This window comes from Humulus lupulus, chromosome 3, assembly GCF_963169125.1.
Source record: "Humulus lupulus chromosome 3, drHumLupu1.1, whole genome shotgun sequence".
Lineage (NCBI taxonomy): Eukaryota > Viridiplantae > Streptophyta > Magnoliopsida > Rosales > Cannabaceae > Humulus > Humulus lupulus.
This window is the reverse complement of record NC_084795.1, coordinates 278,726,545-278,746,951: the sequence shown is the minus strand read 5'-3', so window position 1 is coordinate 278,746,951 and position 20,407 is coordinate 278,726,545. Positions and strand designations below refer to the sequence as shown.

The 20,407-nt window shown below is 35.6% G+C and overlaps 3 protein-coding genes and 1 pseudogene across 3 annotated transcripts; 3 read left to right on the top strand and 1 right to left on the bottom strand.

The window, feature by feature from the left end:
* Positions 1-1,430: 1,430 nt before the first annotated feature.
* LOC133824516 (uncharacterized) lies at positions 1,431-2,736 on the bottom strand. Its single transcript, XM_062257406.1, has 2 exons — positions 2,598-2,736; positions 1,431-2,416 (listed from the first exon to the last, which is right to left on the bottom strand). Exons 1-2 carry the CDS (start codon positions 2,612-2,614, stop codon positions 1,555-1,557), a joined length of 879 nt encoding a protein of 292 aa, XP_062113390.1. The 5' UTR covers positions 2,615-2,736; the 3' UTR covers positions 1,431-1,554.
* A 1,420-nt stretch (positions 2,737-4,156) lies between these two features.
* LOC133825763 (uncharacterized) lies at positions 4,157-7,172 on the top strand. The gene is made up of 4 exons (XM_062258665.1): positions 4,157-4,296; positions 4,380-4,545; positions 6,833-6,972; positions 7,076-7,172. Exons 1-4 carry the CDS (start codon positions 4,157-4,159, stop codon positions 7,170-7,172), a joined length of 543 nt encoding a protein of 180 aa, XP_062114649.1.
* Positions 7,173-14,462: 7,290 nt separating this feature from the next.
* Positions 14,463-17,670, top strand: LOC133824522 (RNA-dependent RNA polymerase 1-like; annotated as a pseudogene).
* Positions 17,671-18,227: 557 nt separating this feature from the next.
* On the top strand, positions 18,228-20,160 carry LOC133824518 (uncharacterized). The gene is made up of 3 exons (XM_062257408.1): positions 18,228-19,481; positions 19,561-19,650; positions 19,726-20,160. Exons 1-3 carry the CDS (start codon positions 19,224-19,226, stop codon positions 19,732-19,734), a joined length of 357 nt encoding a protein of 118 aa, XP_062113392.1. The 5' UTR covers positions 18,228-19,223; the 3' UTR covers positions 19,735-20,160.
* The last annotated feature ends 247 nt before the right edge of the window (positions 20,161-20,407 follow it).

Here is a 20,407-nt window from a genome sequence, read left to right as displayed (position 1 = left end):
CCTTGGACCTCTCCTCGGACCAAAGTCTGACCATGCCCTTGGACCTCTCTTCGAACCACAATCCAACCACACCTTGGGTTTCCTCGGACCAAGGTCCGACCACACCATTGGGCTCTCCTCGGACCAAAGTCTGACCACATGCCAAGGCTCTCCTCGGACCAAGATCCGACCACCACCACCCTTGGGCTCTCCTCGGACCAAAGTCCGATCACATGCCAAGGCTCTCCTCGGACCAAGATCTGACCACCACCCTTGGGCTCTCCTCGGACTAAAGTCCGACCATGCCTTTGGAGTGCTTCTCGGACCAAAGTCCGACCGGACACACCCTAGCCCAAGTACTCTCCTCGAGTGCACTTGGCTTGGACATGACACCTCTTAAGCAGTCAAAACTCTTCATCAGTCTACTGGGTCACTTTATCACAACTCTGAGGAGTCAATGTATTTATTGACTATTTAATGTGTCTTTTACGGGGCATGTACTGCCACTTGTCACCTCTATTGCCACGTCATCGATCTCCATTTTTTGGGGATTACAGTATGTGTTTAGCATTACTTGTGCTTTTTATCTAATAATAATGCTTGTAAATTGTGATGAATTATAAAATTTCTATACAAAGGTTGTTGTCGGTAGAACCAACCTTTTACCGAGAATTATATACCGAGAACATTTGTCATCGGTAGAGCCTCCCACTTTTGGAACTTAATTCTCTGTTTTTTTAGCTAAAGATTCTATGGTTATTTGGGCCACGAAGATATCTAAAGTCATTATTCTTGTGCTATTCCAATTTGTTGATTTTTTAATGCAAATTGCATATGAAACAACAAGTAATTAGCATTTTTTTTATGATAAAATGATGCAACTTTCTTTGCTTTATGTCACGTACGTATGAATTGCAAGCATTCTAATTGTTCTTATTACTTATACTTCTTAGGAAAAAGAAGATAGCAGTACGTTCTTAAAGAATCAAGAGCTTATATGAGCTCTTATTGCAAGTGATCGAAAGAGCAAAGGTGATAGTTGACAGAACTTGTTAGAGAGCTCTTTGTTGATGTTAATGTCAATTTTTTGTATATCGATCTATGTGTTGATCCCAACAATTATGATTTGCATATGGTCATCATTGTTTGAGACCACTTTTTTCTCTTTTCTTATTACTTCTTGCTCTCATATATGGCTATGCTTATTACTCTATTATTTATTATTGTATGAGCACCAAATATCATATATAAGCATGTATGTATACAACTTCAGGGAGCGTAGTAGTGGTGTTTAGTGTTTACTGTGTTTTTTCTGACATTATAGCTAGCAAGTGTGGGAAGAATCAAAACAAAAACCAACAGAAGAAAGAATAGCCAAGAGTAGAGTTTGCCTAAAGTAACATGTTAATAATAAACTTGAATCAATTTCATTAAACGTATATATATATATATAATACCTTAAATAGCCTTTTCTATTCCATCCAATAATACGTCGTTATACATAATATTTGGTACTATTGTACTACAAAAATATGAAACTAATATATGTTAACTATATTAGTTAATATTAATTATCTATATAGTAGGTGGATGAAACCAAAATGCTTCCATGAGATGTTCAGGCGAGTGGAGAGGCCACCGAATTTTGAACCCATCATTAGAGTGGTCATTGAGATTATTAGGGCAGCCTCTAATGAATGGAAAACAATCGAAGTTAGGTGAAGCAGCATTACGATGGCATATGTAGCCTTTGAAGTTGCCATAGTTTGAGAGCATCGAAACATCAGATTTGGCAAAATGTTTATGGAAACAAAACAACACTCTCCAGCCCAAACTCATTTCTTCAACCCACGTATGGTTCGACCAATCTAACCTCAAAACGAGCCAATTATTATTGGGATACACTAGGAAAACCTCTTCTGCTTCCAAATCAGCTACTAATTTAGCTTCAAGTATTCTCAACTCTCCACTCGTGAAATCTTGGCACAGATTTTCAGGGATGTTCTCTGATTTCACAACCACACTCAAACTCATATCATTATCGTTGAAACCATGCACTGTTCCATTACTGAAAACACAATAAAGAGTTTTCTTGACGTACTTTACGTTGAGAAGATTCAGCTCCTCACCTAGTTCAAACTTGTTACTTTTCCACTTACCTTTCTCAGCACTACGCCACGTGCTTATGAGTATTAAGTTTTTGAAATCGATGTGTTTGTCAACCTGATACACTACGAAATGTCCTCGTCCTCGTCGTTCTTGGACGAGACTTAGTTCAAAGTAATTGAAGCAATCATTAATGGATCTACCGAATTCTCTTAACATTTTCTTTCTGGGAAGAGAAATAGCCTCTTGAGTGACTGCATTGTACAGATAATAAGCTTCGCAACATGTTTTCACGAGTAGCAACCAACCTGATTTTACAGCTACGCAGGTGCTATTCCAGTCATACACATAAGTACTATTAATACTAAAACCACTGCACCTGTGCTTTACTTTGTTTTGAATCGCATATGTTTTTTCAGTGCCAAGATTGTAGAGGTAATATTTTTGAATAGTTTTACACACAGTGGTAGAAGAACAAAACCAATAAAAAAGCCATTGAGATCGATTGATACCTTCTACGAGTTGCCATCTTTTGCAGACAGCATGGAAGTGAGCTTGGTCCTTGAAATCCAGCTTCTCCATTATCAAGCTTAGTATATCTTCAGGAAGATCACACCATGATCTATAATCATAACAGTACTCCTTCTCCTTCTCCTTCTCCTTCTCCTTCTCCTTCTCCTTCTCCTCATCAGAATGATCTCTAATAATCTTCCTCCTCATCATAATCACACTACTGTACCCGATTACTTTGTTCATCATTTTTTTCCTGCATATATATAAGCAACAGTTGAAGAAGAAAATGACCTTAATTAATTGGCAGATACAAAAGAGTAAATATTGGACAATAATATATATAATAGTACTGTTACCAGATTTGGTTTATATCATTATACATATATATATATATAGAAGTAACAGTTGAAGAAGAAAATGACCTTAATTAATTGGCAGAATCAAAAGAGTACTGTTACCAGATTTGGTTTATAGCATTATATAAATATATATATATATATTATCAAATTAAGAAATTACGACATACTTGGACAGTACGTAATGTCTAAACGTTAAATAAATAAATTGGAAAACTTTTCAATTTTTAATATTTAAAAAGTTATTGGGTCAATTTTACCATTAATATAATATAATGTTACCCGATTTTATGTTGTTTATAAATTTGTAATTGTTAAATAATGTTAGTGTATTAATTACCTAATTTGACATTAATAAAACAAAAATACATCAAAATTTGGCCTCTAAATTCCTAACTATAATAACTCTTCGTATATATATATGTGTGTGTGATCAATTCTAAAATATAAAAATAAAAATACATCAAAATTTGGCTTCCAAATAATTCTAACTCTTCATCGATCTTAAGTTTCTGTCAACACCATGAACACGCTGTTATTAGCTTACAATCTTGCTGGACCGAAGTGGCTGGGTAAGGTACGTCATATACATGTTGTGTGTGTGTATATATATATAAATTCAAAGATTTTTTGTTTTTTGTATTTGGTTTCTATATAACATGCATAGTTGAATTATATATATACGCATATATATATATATATAGGATCCAAGCTGGAGTGCGATACGAAAATGGCTGCAACCTATTGTTATGGAGAAGATCGAACACTTGTCCAGATCATCATCATCATGTCTTGGTTCATTTCATATCTATAAAAAACATTTCTACAGCAATTGGATTAACTATATCCAAAATGAGCTCGAATATCATAATAATGTAATTTTTATTTTTTTTATTATTATTATTATTGATAAAAATTAAAATTCGATCTTAGTATATACTGAATATATGCTAATCATCAATAGTTTGATTATAACAGGAAATTGCTAATATCTTCTGGAGAAGATTATGGGGACGTCCTTCGCCTAACAAGATGATTGAGTCCTTATTTGAAGATTTTTGGAAGGTAAATATTAATTAATTAATTTTGACTTAATAATTTAATCATTTCAAAATAAAAATGTATAATTTATTTATTATATTACTGATTTGAATATTATTGGCTTATTAATTATATATATATATATATAGTGTGAGGCAGATATGCCAGAAGACATAAGAATTCATTGTAAAGAGCTTAAAGAAAAAATATGGAATGATCCATATATGAAGGAAGTTTATGTTAAAGCACCCAGAGCCTATTGGCCCCATAGAGAACCCACTGACAATGCTGACTGGTTTAGGTAATAATTAAATAATTAATAACTAATTATATATATAATTGTTATTAATTTGTAATTAAGTACAAGTGTTTTGTTATTTTTAGGTACTTTTATGATCATAATATTGTGGAAAGGTTATTAAGTCCAGAGTACGACCTAACTTGCTTTTATTATGTTCATGAAGATGCCCACCTTCACCATATGGAAACTAATAATAGGGATTATAATCACTCAATTGTTCATCACACTGCCACATGTGGTGATGTCGAGGTAATACATAGATATATATATACATATATGATAATATATATATACATATAATTAATCTCCAATAATGAGATCATAGACTAAGAACTAGGGGTGAACATTTGACCCGCAAACCCGTCTGACCCGCAATTCGAAAATTTGATTTTTTACAAAAACCCGTTGACTTCGGGTGAAATTCGACATGGTTCGGATTGGGTTCGGGTGTTAAAATTGAGGACACACAAGTTCGGGTTACACCCAAAGCCGAACATAACTAAAAAAAAATCAAAAAAATTAATGCCTTTCTAAAAAAAAAATTGCTAAGGTCCAATTTGTAAAAAAAATTAATATTACAAAACTAATAACAAAGTTAAAAAAAACATGTGAAAAACAAAAAAATAAAATTAAAAAAAATTAAAAAAAATGGTATTTTTGAATTTTTTTTACCAAAGCCCATTTTTGGACCAATCTCACACCCGAAATCACCCCAAAACCCAAAAATTTTGGACTGGATTCGATACCACTTTCCTCCACCCGAAACCCGTAAAACCCGAATCCGATGCACCCGAAAACCCTACCCATGTACACCCCTACTAAGAACACTTATGGTGAGTATTGACTTAAATGATGTTTGAAATTAGTATATGTTGTTAAATTTTTCTATATAAATAAAATACAATTAAAGAGATAATTAAAAGTGGATAGAGTTCTTTTATGTGAGATATTATCTTCCTTTATTTATAAATATATATATATACTAGATACAAATAAATAATTTACATAGCTTTATTCATAGAATTTATTAATTATATTTATTTAATTTGTATCATGGTCATATAAATTTTAAATAAATAAATAATATTATATAAAAAAAAAAGACATAAATATATTAAATGAAAAATTAAACCAAAACATTATTTATGATTATATATATAATATGATAATTTATTTAATAAAAATTAAGATTATGCATTATATATTATTATTATAATGATATTTTATAATATTTAATTTATATTAATGTAAGTATTAAATATTAATAATGTATTAAATATTATAATTATAATATTTGAATTCAAGTAAAAAAATTAGGATTATATATTATTATTATAATAATATTTTAAATTTATGTTATCTATACACTTTTTATATAGAAGAGATATACATATTCAACATAATATAATAATTAATGTGGTTTTTTTTCCTAATTTGTTTCCAGAATTTGAAGAATGCTATACATTGTGGTGCCGACAAAAATATGAAAAATTCAAATGGAATAACACCGTTACATTTAGCATGTAAATACAGTCAAGTATTATATTTATATGATATATTTTTAAACTTTGGTATTTGATTAATATTAATATCATGATTCCTGTGTTGACTGTACTTTTCATCTCAAAAAATTATGGGATTACTCAAAGAAATATAGTGTCAACCTTAACTTATGAAAGTGTCAAAATTAATTTATATCCACATATTTTTTAAACTTATTTGATCAATTACTCTTCTTGGCACAAATCTAATTATTATGATTACTTTGATGAATTTTTTTGTCAACGAAATACATTTTGTATCGTAATTTGTCACTCAAAGATATATAGTGTCAGCTTTAACTTGTGAAATAACACCAAAAATTATTCAAAATAACTTATGAGATCATTCAAAGATATATAGTGTCACCTTTAACTTATGAAATAACACCAAAATAAATTATAATAGTTTAGCTGAGTATATGACTTAATTATGTGAAAGATACTCACTTTTCAATCTTGTTTGACTATGTTTTTATAATATAATCATTTAGGAGTTGTTTGGTATGGAGTTTTAGTTTGGTGAGAATGCGAATGTCAAATCTAACTCATGTTTGGTAAATTTATTTTTAATAGCTTGAAGTTTGTGTTTTTCAGTGAGTCATATTTTTTAGCTTAATTTGAAGGTAATTTTAACATGTTTAAACACTTCACATTCCCTTAATCTAAATCTCTCTAACTCTACTCTCACAATGTCAAACCTCGTACCAAACACCCCCTTAGAGTTATCACAAGTATATTAATTCTAAACTAGTTTCACTTGATGTTAATAAATATAAGCACGGTTATTTGGTATTCACAAAGATGGTGCAAATAACTCTAATATTTGTGATTAGCTAACATTCCTTATTTCTTGCACATTTCTTCGATGACATTGTTGCATAAAACTAGCTTATATTATGCTAGCTAATAATTTTTGTCATCTAACAATTACATTTCCATATATTGTTGTTTTATTATTATTATTATTTGGATTATCATCATAGTTTGATTAACAGATTAAGTGTGTTCAAGTTCTTATTGAGTTTGGAGCCGATGTGCATGTTGAGAATTATTACAAAGACACTCCTTTACATTATGCTGCTGAAAATGGGAAAGAAGAATGTGTGGCACTTCTATTAGAGAACGGAGCTTCTGTGTTAGTGAATTAAATCTCTTTCACATGCCTAAATATTATTATTTTTGTATTACACAATAATAATGTTTTTTTTTAATTATTTATTTATTTTTTATGATTGCAGCACCTCTAAGAATCTGGATGACAAGACGCCTATTTGCATTGCTCGACGAGAAAACCATGACCACATTCTAAAATTACTCAAGGATGTTTTCTTGTGATGTAATTGTTGCAATTTTATTCAAATTAATTAAAGATGATTTAAATTGTACTTATATAGACTTAATTTCTTAGAGTATGTATTAATAACCAAAGTTTATATTGTGTTTTAAATAATTAAAAGTAGAAATAATATAAATTGTATGTGTTGTCTCCGGACCTAATATTAGTAATGAGTTGAGTATGCAAGCAGTTAGCTTGTGAGACCAAATATATGATCACAAAGTTATCAGAAAGACCTAATTCAAAGGGAATCAATTCAGAGTTGTCTCATTTCTTACCATTTTTCACATTGAGTCTAGATAGAATTTTCAAGTCTCAATATATGTAATGCTAAACAGTAGTGTTTCTGGAGCCATAGTGTCCATGACTGAGAATAGATAGTTGTGGCATTAAGATTCACATCTTCAAACTCGATCGAGAGCTCATGGAAAATAACGAAATCGTTTCGAAGTTAAAGAAATTAAGCTTGAACGACATCACATTCTCTTCGGATGTCAACTTTCAAAGAACAAGTTCTCTTATCTTTGGAACCAGAAGAAGAATGTCCGCGTAGAATTCAGTTTAGGACTGCAAAAGCTTGACTTTTATTTCACTTACTGTTCTATTGAGTACAAGCTTGTGGTCTCTTATGAAAATATTAGGACAGACTACCATGTTTCTTGTCCAAACGAGTTGGGAAAAGAACCATCTATGATGTTATTTATGAGCCAAAGTCTTTCATTTCAAAATGATCAAGAACATTGAGGAAATTGAACTAATAGTTTGTATAGGAAAGAGATGAAGAATCTTACCTGGGGAAGTTGACAAAATCTCATTTGGACAAAGTGAGATGAGATAACCATTCCAGATTATCTCAATTTGGTGAGATTTGAGAAATGCTTGAAAGTTTAAGAAATTCCAATTTGGTGAGATTTCCAAATTCTGGAGGGATACTCCCACTGATTGGATTCTCTAAAAAATTGAAATGTGTAAGAATTTCAAATGTTGCGATCATTGAATAGTCATGGAGACTGAAAGAGAATGAGAACAGAGATTTGATGTGCGAATAATTATGGCAAGGGTATTATAATCTGAAAATACATTTCAGACATATTTCTCAAATGTTAGAAACAATAAACTCAAGTAGGGCCCTCATTAAGCACTGAAGCTCAAATCACCCAACTATTATTTTTATTTTTTTGTGCATTGACCGAATTGAAAAGAACAAATAACTTTAACAAGTGTATATTTACGTATGGGATAAGATTTTCCACGAAAAGTGCATAAAGAAAAAGCTTCCAACGATATATAGCTCTCAGTCCTATTGCTAGTCCTAGTCCTAGTCCTTCTTTGAGGAGTTCTTGCTTCTTAGTGATCAAGTTTTCATGTCCAATAATAATACAAGAATTTTTCTACTGTATCCCTTTTCCAAGAAGGGCACTAAAATCCCATCATGATTGTCATATTTTAATCCATGCATGCCCCCACCAGTCAATTAAACTTCTAGATTCTTCCATTCAAAGAGAATGGGGATAGCAACTCAAAAAACAAAACAAAAACCTATCTAATCATACATAATGTATACAAGAAGAATAATTACTTCTTTATAAGCTCTGTATTTGGTTATCATTGAAATCGTTATACTTGTTCAACAAGGGTATGCCCCACGGAATTTACAATTAAATTTTCTTTTATTCTTCCTATTCATTCCAACAAGAAAAACATATACATTCTTATGGTGACGTGGCAACTTCTAATTGAATGAAAAGAATGATTGTTGGTTGATGCATGGATTAAAAAGAATCAATTGACTGTATTGGAAACTTGGGGACTAACAATTAAAACCTTAGAACACAAGCTGAAGGAAATACCCGATACTAAGAGTCACAACCATCCTATCCAATTACATTTGGCCACGTAAGCAAGCTTTGTTCACTTACTGAACCCTATAAATACCTGCCATAGTTGCACTTAGCTTCTCTTCACAGAGCCATAGCCATTAGAAAGAACATACATATATCAAACAACCAAGAACACACAGCTACTACTAATCAATCACTTCAGTTTTCAGGCCAGATCAGATTCTTCTTCTTCTCATCTTTTGATGAAATGGTGAGGAAAAACTGTTTCTTACTATATTTCTATTCACTGATAATTCTGTACAACCTAGGACTAGAGGTATATATAGGAAATACATAAGTAATTACATTAAATATAGGAATAGGTACCGATTCCTATTCCCAGGAATCCCAAAAATCAAAACATTAAAATCCTATTTTCTTCTAACTGTCAACACTCCCCCTCAAGCTGAACTATAGATATTGATGAGTCCAAGCTTGTTTACAAGAAAATCAAATGTTTGTTCAGATAGTCCCTTTGTGAGAATATCAGCAAACTGTTGATTAGTATGCACATATCTAATGCTGATAACTCCTCTGTCAATTTTTTCTTTGATGAAGTGACGGTCAACTTCCACGTGTTTCGTTCTGTCATGATGTATAGGGTTATGTGCAATGCTGATAGTAGATTGGTTATCACAGTAGAGCTGAATAGGGGCTTCATATTTAATCTTCAATTCTTCTAGTAGACGTTTGATCCATATAGCTTCACACACTCCATGAGCCATGGCTCTATACTCTGTTTCTGTACTGCTTCTTGCAACCACAGTTTGCTTTTTACTTTGCCATGTGGTTACATTCCCCCATACCATTGTGCAATATCCAGATGTAGACTTTCTATCATTAATTGAACCAGTCCAGTCTGCATCTGTGAACACTTCAACCTTTCTCTCAATTGTCTTCCTGAAAAAAAGACCCTTTCCTGGAGTTTGCTTGAGATATCTCAGAATTCGATACACTGCATTGAGATGTCCTTGACACGGATCATGCATGTATTGACTGACTAGACTCACTGCAAAAGTAATGTCGGGTCTAGTATGTGAGAGGTAGATGAGTTTTCCTACCAGCTGTTGGTACTTCCCCTTGTCAACTGGACTTCCTTCGAACATTTTCTTTTTGTCTCTGAGCTCAATTGGAGTTTTGCTGGGTCTGCTTCCGAGCATTCCTGTCTCCTTTAGAAGATCTAGAGTGTATTTTCTCTGGGACGCGGAAATACCTTTTTTACTTCTAGCAAATTCCATACCCAGAAAATATTTGAGAGCACCGAGATCTTTGACTTCGAACTCCTTTGCCAACATTTCTTTGATTGAGTTTATCTCCTCAATGTGATTACCAGTGATAATTATGTCATCAACATATATGATTAGTACCGCAATTTTTCCACTTCCTAAGTGTTTGACAAAGAGAGTGTGATCAGTCTGGCCTTGTATGTATCCAAGCCCTTTGACAACTTTCAGGAAACGATTGAACCATGCTCGAGGAAATTGTTTCAAGCCGTAGAGATATTTGTTCAGTTTGCAAACTGTGGTTGTCTTGAGAGATTCTTCAAATCCCGGAGGCTGACTCATATACACTTCTTCTTCAAGTTCCCCATTCAAGAACGCATTCTTTACATTAAGCTGATGTAATTTCCAATCCATGTTAACCGCTAGTGAGAGAAGAACTCTGATAGTGTTGAGTTTGGCAACTGGAGCGAATGTTTCCGTGTAGTCAATTCCATAAGTTTGAGTAAACCCCTTGGCAACTAACCGAGCTTTGTACCTCTCAATAGATCCATTTGCATTGAATTTGACGGTGAACACCCATTTGCACCCTATTACCTTCTTGTCTGGTGATAACTCTACTAATTTCCACGTTCCATTTTGTTTAAGTGCTCTTATTTCTTCAAGCACTGCTGCTTTCCACTGAGGAGAATCAAGAGCTTCTTCGATATTCCTGGGAATCACAATATTTGATAGATTCGAGGTGAAAGCTTTAAATGGAGATGACAATTTTGAGTAAGAAATGAACTTTGAAATGGGGTGTTGGGTACATGATCTGGTTCCTTTCCTTAATGCAATAGGAATATCTAGATCTGATTGTTTGTTAGATGGGAGAATACCTGGATCTTTTGAGGGAAGCGGTTCCATTACCGGATTGGGCGTTTGACTGTGCTGAGAATTCATAACTTGTTTATTTCTCCTCGAATACACCCGAATCTCTTTCTGTACGTTTTGGACTTGAGGATGTTCTTCTGGTTCAATGTTTTTAGGAGAGGTTGGTGGATTTTCTTGTTCAGGAGGGAGAGTCTGGATATCTGGTTCGGAAGAAAGTGGAGTGGAAGAGGTAAATGGAAAAAGAGTTGTTAAGGGTAATTCTAACCCCCACGACCACTGAGCTTCTTGCTGGTGATGGTTGGACTCCCCCTGAAGCGATGTGGGAGTGAAGTAAGGAGTATCCTCGAAAAATGTGACGTCATATGAGATGAATGTTTTTTTGGTGATGGGACAATAACACCGATAACCTTTTTGTGTAGGAGAGTAACCCAAAAACACAGTCTTAATGGCTCTAGGATCAAATTTACTCCGATGGTGGGAGTGAACATGCACAAAAGCAGTGCAACCAAATACTTTAACAGGTAGAGTATTTGTAGAGATGTGAGGATGTAGAGATTGAAGAACAGAATATGGTGTTTTGAACTGAAGGGGTCGACTAGGGAGGCGATTAATGAGATAAGCAGCAGTAAGGATAGCATCGCCCCAAAGATGTTTAGGGACATGCATAGTGAACATAAGAGCACGAGCTACTTCTAAGAGATGGAGATTTTTGCGTTCAGCAAATCCATTCTGTTGCGGAGTATCAACACACGAGCTTTGATGGACAATCCCATTTTTGAGAAGATAGGGACCAAGAGTGGTATTGAAATATTCAGTACCATTGTCGGTACGGAGTATTCTTATAGATGTTTGGTACTGTGTTTGGATCATTTGATGAAAGTTCTGAAAAATTTGGCATGTTTCAGACTTACTTTTAAGAAGATAGACCCAAGTGAGACGTGTGTGATCATCAATGAAAGAGATAAACCATCGCTTACCATGAGAAGTATTGACCTTGGAAGGTCCCCATATGTCACTATGAATTAGAGAGAATGGGTTGGAAGGTGTATATATTTTGTGAGGGAACGAAATTTGTGTGTGCTTGGCAAATTGACAAATATCACAATGAAAATTAATAATATTCTTATTTACAAAAAACGATGGGAATAAGTGTTTTAAATATAAAAAACTTGGATGCCCAAGTCGACAATGCCATAACATAATTGTTTTTGAAACAGAGTTTGAAACAAACGATGAACTTGAACAAAAGTTAGAAATAGAACTTGAACCCAAACGTAGTAGAGAAGAGAGCTCGTTAACTGGATGTTGCCTTTCAAAGAAATAAAGTCCGTTATGAACCCTAGCACTGCCAATCATCCTCCCCGATGATAAATCCTGAAATTGACAAGAATTTGACATGAATTTAGCGAAGCAATGATTATCACTGGTTAATTTTAGGACAGAGATTAAATTGCATTTCAAAGAAAGAACATAAAGTACTGATTTAAGAATGAGGTCAGCAAATAATTTAATAGTGCCTATTCCAACAATAGGAGAATGGGTGTCGTTTGCAATTGTGACACTAGATTTAGTGGAACATGGAGAATAAGTATCAAACAAATGTGGTAAACCTGTCATGTGATCAGTGGCGCCCGAATCGATGATCCATGGTGTGTTGAAGGTGGAAGAAAAATTACCAGAGTGTGCAACAGAGGCACTATGAGTCTCAGGACCGGATACCTCAGTTTGAGTTTGATAGGCCTTTCTTTCATTTTGGCGGCGAGGGGTCCAATTGGGTGGTTTACCATGGATAACCCAACAAGTAGATTGAGTATGACCGTGACGTTGGCAGTGATCACACCAAGGTCGATCACCTTTACGATTAGGTCGAGGGTCGGGAGTGGATCTGCCATGTGGTGGAGGGCCAGATTTTGATACGAGAGCTGAGCTTTCAATGGGCTGCAGGTCAGGAGTAGTGAGCATGACACGACGACGTGCTTCTTCACGTCTAACCTCAGAGAAGGCTTCTTCAGTGTCAGGAAATGGGGCACGACCTACCAGACGACCTCTAACTTCATCAAGATTACTGTTTAACCCCGTAAGAAATTCAAAGACTCGTTCTTTCTCTAACTGCTGTCGCTGGATTGTAGTGCAGTTAGCACATAGTGGTGTGGTATCCAGATACAAATCGAGCTCCTGCCACAAGTCTTGTAAGTCGGAAAAATATTGGGTAACAGTTTGATTACCTTGCTTGATTTCTTTAAGCTTGGTACGGATTTCGAAAATCTGAGAGGCGTTACCAAGGTCAGAATACATTTTCCGGGCAGCATCCCACACCTCCTTAGCAGTCTTAAAGAACAAATATCTGCGGCTGATTTTTGAGTCCATTGAATTAATTAACCATGCAAGTACAATAGAATTTTCAGCTTGCCATAACTTGTATGTTGGATCATTGAAAAGAGGTGCAGGGAGATCACCAGTAATGTATCCTAGTTTACCACGACCACAAATAACAAGTTTGACAGATTGGGCCCATTGTAAATAATTTTTGCCATCAAGTTTATGGGCTGTAATATTAAGTGAACCACTATCAAGGTTATAAAGAGAGCCCATAGACCCAATGGGCTGATTGGGCTGAGTTGGGGTTAGGGTTACCTTCATTGGGCTGGGTTGAGCGAGGCCCAATATTTTGAGAGGTAACCTCCTCACTATTCGACATCACAAAGAGAACCTACTGGAGGGCTATGGGGCCGAGAGCTTCTGTGCCGAGAGTGGAGCCGAGAGCTTCTGAGGGCTACAGGGGTCCGACTGTAGCGCCGCCAGACTGGACTACCGCCGGAATGGATTGGCCGAGACGCCAGAGAGGAGTGACTGGAGGATGAGCGCCGGAGTGGAGCGACTGGAGGTTTGAGCGCCGGCGTAGGTGCCAAATGACTTCGCCGGAGGCCTGGAGTGTTGCCGGACTGGTTTGCGACTGGAAGGAGGGACGACCACCGGAAAAAATGGAGGAAAGCTGAGGGGGGGACAGAATCGAGCCTTACAGCTCTAATACCATGATGAAATGGTGAGGAAAAACTGTTTCTTACTATATTTCTATTCACTGATAATTCTGTACAACCTAGGACTAGAGGTATATATAGGAAATACATAAGTAATTACATTAAATACAGGAATAGGTACCGATTCCTATTCCCAGGAATCCCAAAAATCAAAACATTAAAAACCTATTTTCTTCTAACTGTCAACATCTTTCTTACCATTTTTCACATTAACTCTAGAAACAATACTCAAGTAGCAATATGTGTATTGCTAAACAGAATTGTTTAACTTGATTTTGCAGAATGGGAAAGACAACACTTCAGTTGTATGGATTCTCTTCAATTGAGCGAGCCGAAGACGTGAAGAACTTTCTGGAGGAATACAGTGGAGAAGGAACTGTATGTAATGTTGAGGTTGCCAACTACATGAAAAAGTCAAGAGCACACGCCAAGGTTCAATTCACCAACTCTGAATCTGCTCAAACCATACTGTCCATGGCTGAGAGTAGAGAGATATGGTACGGCGATTCATATCTTCAAGCTCGAGAGCTCGTGAACATAAAAATTGATTCGAAGCCGAAGAGCATGGATGGCATCACATTGCTCTTTGGATGTAAGGTTTCAAAGAACAAGTTCTCTTATCTTTGGAAAGAGAAGAATGTCCGCATCGAATTCGGTTCAGGACTGCGAAAGCTCGACTTCTATTTCACTTATTGTTCTGCTGAGTACAAGCATGTGCTCACCTATGAGAATATTTGGCAGATTGAGCTGCACCATTCTTTGGGACAAACTACCATGTTTCTTGTCCTCCAGGTTTGTTTTCGAAGACCCTTTTTCTTTTTTGTTTAATTCTTAGACACGAATATGTAATGTTGTATGGAAATCTAAAAACATAGCATTTTAAATGTATACTGAAACTAAGTTTGCATATGGTGTGTTTAAAAATCACAAAAGGCTGTGAAATGATTGTTTAGTTGTTTTTGTTTGAGGAACCACTCCGAGCAGATTGCATTTAGATGTACCTATTCTTCTAGACAATGCTTGATAAGTAAATAATTGGAAAATAGGCTTCTAGAAAAAATTTCTTTCTAGAATTCTGATATAGATACACAAGGAAACTCATTAATTTCCATCAGTACTACACTCTCCATTCTCTAATTTCTACTCTTTTGTTTACAATATATTAAAAATGATAAGAGCTTTGAATGCTTAATTTGTTTTATGCTTTTAGAACAAGAAAAGAGAAAGGGAAGAAAAAGACATTGTTATATTTCTTATACATGACAACTAGCTACAATTTGTTTGGCAATTTGAGGAATAAACTAACACTTTTTCTCCTATATAATACTAGTTACTGGGTGCACCTAGGATTTACACGAAAGATGTGTCTGTTGAGAAAAACTTCAATAAGGGTGCTCGCAATAGATGCTACTGGAACGGAGATGTTGATGTCACCCCATCATGCTCCATTGGGCAATCATCTGCTATATGCTTGGAGATTCCAAGCGGAAGCCCTCTTCCGAATTTGCGTGACGGATTCGTTTACTACAAAGAAAATGAAGACACATTTTCTGTGGAGAAAGGTTCTCCTTTCTCTTCAAGTTCAGACCTTGTTCCTATTGTTTATCCACCTCAAGGAATAAACTTGCCGTACAAGATTTTGTTCATGATAAACTCCTTGGTTCAGCACAGATGTCTTCCTGGTGAGGCACTTGATACCAAATTTTACAAGCTAGTTGATCCAAGCAGAATAAAGATTGAATACATAGAGTCTGCTCTTGACAAACTCTATCACTTTAAAGATGCCTGCCTTGATCCACTGAGATGGCTTGCCAACCAATATATGAGCTACAGCAAAAGTGGACAGCTTCCTAAAATGCCTAACATCGCCTTAGATGATGGGCTGGTGTATGTACACAGGGTTCCGATAACACCATCAAAAGTCTACTTCTGTGGCCCTGAAGTCAGTCTCTTCAATCGTGTGTTGCGCAACTATCCAAATGATGTTGACAACTTTCTTCGTGTCTCTTTCGTTGACGAGGACTTGGAGAAGATACGGTCAAAAGACTTGTGTATACGTGCAACTTCTGGAAAGGAAGAAAGGCGAACAAGAGTTTATGACAGAATACTCCCTGTTTTGAGAGACGGTATAACTATTGGGGACAAGAAGTTTGAGTTTCTTGGCTTCTCATCAAGCCAGTTGGATGATAACTCGACTTGGATGTTTGCTTCAAGAGAGGGCTTACTGTTGCAGATATCAGGAGATGGATGGGTGATTTTTCTAACATTCGAAACGTGGAGAAATATGTTGCTAGGCTGGGCCAATCTTTTGGCTCTTCCAGAGAAACTTTCAATGTTGGCATGCATGATGTAGAATTGATTCCCGACATTGAAGTTGAGACGAATGGCAAAAAATACTGCTTCTCTGATGGGATTGGGAAAATATCAAAAGAATTTGCTGATCAAGTGGCGAAAAAATGTGGCCTTAACATGTTTACCCCATCAGCATTTCAAATTCGTTATGGTGGGTTTAAAGGTGTTGTAGCTATTGATCCCAAGTCTTCAACAAAATTGTCACTGAGAGACAGCATGAGCAAGTACAAATCAAAAAACACGAAGCTAGACATTTTAGCATGGAGCAAGAACCAACCATGTTTCTTGAACCGCCAGGTGATGACCCTTCTATCAACTCTTTGGAGTAAAGGATCATGTTTTCAGGAAGATGCAAAGGGAGGCTGTGGAACGACTTCACTCTATTTTAATTGATCCTTTAAGAGCTCAGCATGAATTGGGGCTGATTTTCCCAGGAGAAATCACAAACATTCTGAAGGAGATGCTTGTATGCGGTTATAAACCAGATGAAGAGCCATTTCTCTCTATGATGCTGCAATCTTTCCATGCCTCTAAGTTGCTCGAAATCCGCACAAAAACAAAGATATACATCCCAAATGGAAGAAATATGATGGGATGTCTAGATGAAACTGGGACACTAGAGTATGGTCAAGTGTTTGTGCAGTGTTCTAACCGCTCAGTCTTAGATGATTCCTCCTTTATCTACGGCAACAGCACCACATCCCAAGGGACATTTATCGTTCAGAAACAAGTTGTTGTTGCCAAGACACTACAACAAAAATGAGTTTTAGGGGCGACATGCATGTCGCCCCTAATAACCCGAAAAGTAGCCCGTGAAAAAATGTCCCTAAAGGGTACATTAGGGGCGACCCTTTCGAGTCGCCCCTGATATTCAAATATCAGAGGCGACACAGTCGCCCCTAAAACATGAAATGTCGCCTCAAAAATTTTGAATTATTTTTGTCGATATGTCGCCCCTGATACTCCATTAGTCGCCTCTAATACTTAATTATTAGGGGCAACGTGTCGCCCCAAATGGTTGCACGTGGCATATTATCATTGTCGCCCCTAATACTATTTTATTTATAAAAAAAATAATAAAATTAATTATTTAAAAAATTGAAAACAAATATATTAAAAATAAAAATATTAAATATTCAAATTAGTTTATTAAAATGACAATTGTACATATTAATAATACATTAACATAACAAATATTCATATTGTTTATAAAATTTAACAATAATAAAATAAACCTAGTCACCTAAATCAGCTGCCTCGTCCTCCTCCCTATTGTCTTCTTGTTGTGGTGGCTGTGGTTGTGATTGTTGCGGTGGCGGCATCAGCCAAGGATATTGGGGAGGTAATGTGGACGATCCAGCTCCATACATGTAGGGATACAATGGCTGGGAGGACGGTGGAATCGGCCACGGATAAGGTGTTGCTCCGTACATATATGGAGGTACCATATGTTGAGACGGCGCTGTCCCGTACATAGAAGGATGAGTTGGAGCTGGAGGTTGAAAATACGAAGTCTTAGAAATATTGTCACTATCAGGCACAGGCAGCATCTGAACGTTTGGTGGACGAAATGAAGGTACAAAATTAACTTGATCAGTCAATTTCTGTAGATTATTCTCCAATTTTTCTATATATTCTCTTGAAGGATGAGGAGGAACTTGAGATTCGCTGAAGTGAGAGTGTTGGGTAGATGATGACCCCAACCCCTTCAATTTGCGGCCCACTCCTCGCACATGTCCACGTCTTTAGCCTAATACTTTTTGTAGCACCTCCACCTGATCTACTGATGACGGACTATCATTATTAGAAGCATCAGTGGATGTTTGTAACTCAAAATCAGCCTCCAGTTTTCAAAAAATGTTAGACACTAACATTAAATATAACTCTATTAATATTAAAAAATATAATTCAAACTTGCATAATCTTGGCGAGCATCATCGTTCACGAAATCATTTGTTACTTTCTTCCAATGATAATCCTTCCATGACTCAATGAGGTTCGGGTTCGTTTAAAAAATATAACCCAAATGTTAGAGAACATATAATTTAAAAGAACATAATTTTGATAATTATTTATCTTTTACTTACTTTTTCAAAACGGACGGCTGCCAGCGAATTTGTACCCTGCGTTGTAGAATACTTTTGTTTCTTTCGATTTTCCTTATTCTTTATGGAACGCGAAATAAATTGTGGATTTGTAAATAACTGACAGATCTGCTTCCACTCCTCCTTGTTAACATCATTGGTTGGGTTGTTTAGAACCTTATCCCAATCCTCCGGTCCATTGTAGTGTTTCTCAAAGTGTTCGTGTCTTAGTGTTTTCCTATTACGGTATCGGTCTTTCCTCTCTCGATCGATACCATCTAAATACTTTAAGAAATCCTCGCGGCCCGCTATTTGATAATAATACTAAATTGAAAATTAAACATAATAATAATATATGTACTATATTAAAGATATTTTTAAAAAATATATTTAATACTATTTTTACCTGAATTATGCCAAGGACTTGATCACATTAGTATATACATAATAATTCAGGTAAAAATAGTATTAAATATATTTTTTTAAAATTCGTCTTCAATATAGTATATATATTATTAATATGTTTAATTTTCAATTTAGTATTATTATCAAATAACGGGCCGCGAGGATTTCTTAAAGTATTTAGATGGTATTGATCGAGAGATGAAAGACCGATACCGTAATAGGAAAACACTAAGATACGAACACTTTGAGAAACACTACAATGGACCGGAGGATTGGGATAAGGTTCTAAATAACTCAACTAATGATGTTAACAAAGAGGAGTGGAAGCAGATCTGTCAGTTATTTACAAGTCCACAATTTATTGCCCGCTCCATAAAGAATAAGGAAAATCGGAATAAACAAAAGTATTCTACAACGCAGGGTACAAAATCGTTGGCAGCCGTCCGTTTTGAAAAAGTAAGTAAAAGATAAAATATTATCAAAATTATGTTCTTTTAAATTATATGTTCTCTAACATTTGGGTTATATTTTTTAGACGAACCCGGACCTCATTGAGTCATGGAAGGATTATCATTGGAAGAAAGCAACAAATGATTTCGTGAACGATGATGCTCGCCAAGATTATGTAAGTTTGAATTATATTTTTTAATATCAATAGAGTTATATTTAATGTTAGTGTCTAACATTTTTTGAAAACGAGAAAAACTGAAGGCTGATTTTGAGTTACAAACTCAGCAAACATCCACTGATGCTTCTAATAATGATAGTCCGTCATCAGTTGATCAGGTGGAGGTGCTACAAAAAGTATTAGGCCAAAGGCGTGGACATGTGCGAGGAGTGGGCCGCAAATTGAAGGGGTCGGGGTCGGGGTCATCATCTACCCAACACTCTCACTTCAGCGAGTCTCAAGTTCCTCCTCATCATTCAAGAGAATATATAGAAAAATTTGAGAATAATCTACAGAAATTGACTGATCAAGTTAATTTCTTAACTCAATATTTTGTACCTTCATTTCGTCCACCAAACGTTCAGATGCCGCCTGTGCCTGATAGTGACAATATTTCTAGGACTTCGTCTTCTCAACCTCCAGCTCCAACTCATCCTTCTATGTACGGGGTAGCGCCGTCTCAACACCTTATCCATGGCCGATTCCATCATCCTCCCAGCCATCGTATCCCTACATGTATGGAGCTGGATCGTCCACATTACCTCCCCAATATCTTTGGCCGATGCCGCCACCGCAACAATCACAACCACAGCCACCACAACAAGAAGACAATAGGGAGGAGGACTTGGCAGCTGATTTAGGAGACTAGGTTTATTTTATTATTGTTAAATTTTATGAACAATATGAATATTTGATATGTTAATGTAATATGAAT

What these genes read in the sequence shown, in the direction of transcription:
- LOC133825763 (XM_062258665.1), top strand. Translation starts at nt 4,157, where the DNA reads ATGCCAGAAGACATAAGAATTCATTGTAAAGAGCTTAAAGAAAAAATA. An exon ending in GACAATGCTGACTGGTTTAG is followed by an intron (nt 4,297 to 4,379) that starts GTAATAATTAAA and finishes TGTTATTTTTAG; the next exon opens with GTACTTTTATGATCATAATA. An exon ending in TTAGAGAACGGAGCTTCTGT is followed by an intron (nt 6,973 to 7,075) that starts GTTAGTGAATTA and finishes TTATGATTGCAG; the next exon opens with CACCTCTAAGAATCTGGATG.
- LOC133824518 (XM_062257408.1), top strand. Translation starts at nt 19,224, where the DNA reads ATGAAAGACCGATACCGTAATAGGAAAACACTAAGATACGAACACTTT. An exon ending in CAGCCGTCCGTTTTGAAAAA is followed by an intron (nt 19,482 to 19,560) that starts GTAAGTAAAAGA and finishes TATATTTTTTAG; the next exon opens with ACGAACCCGGACCTCATTGA.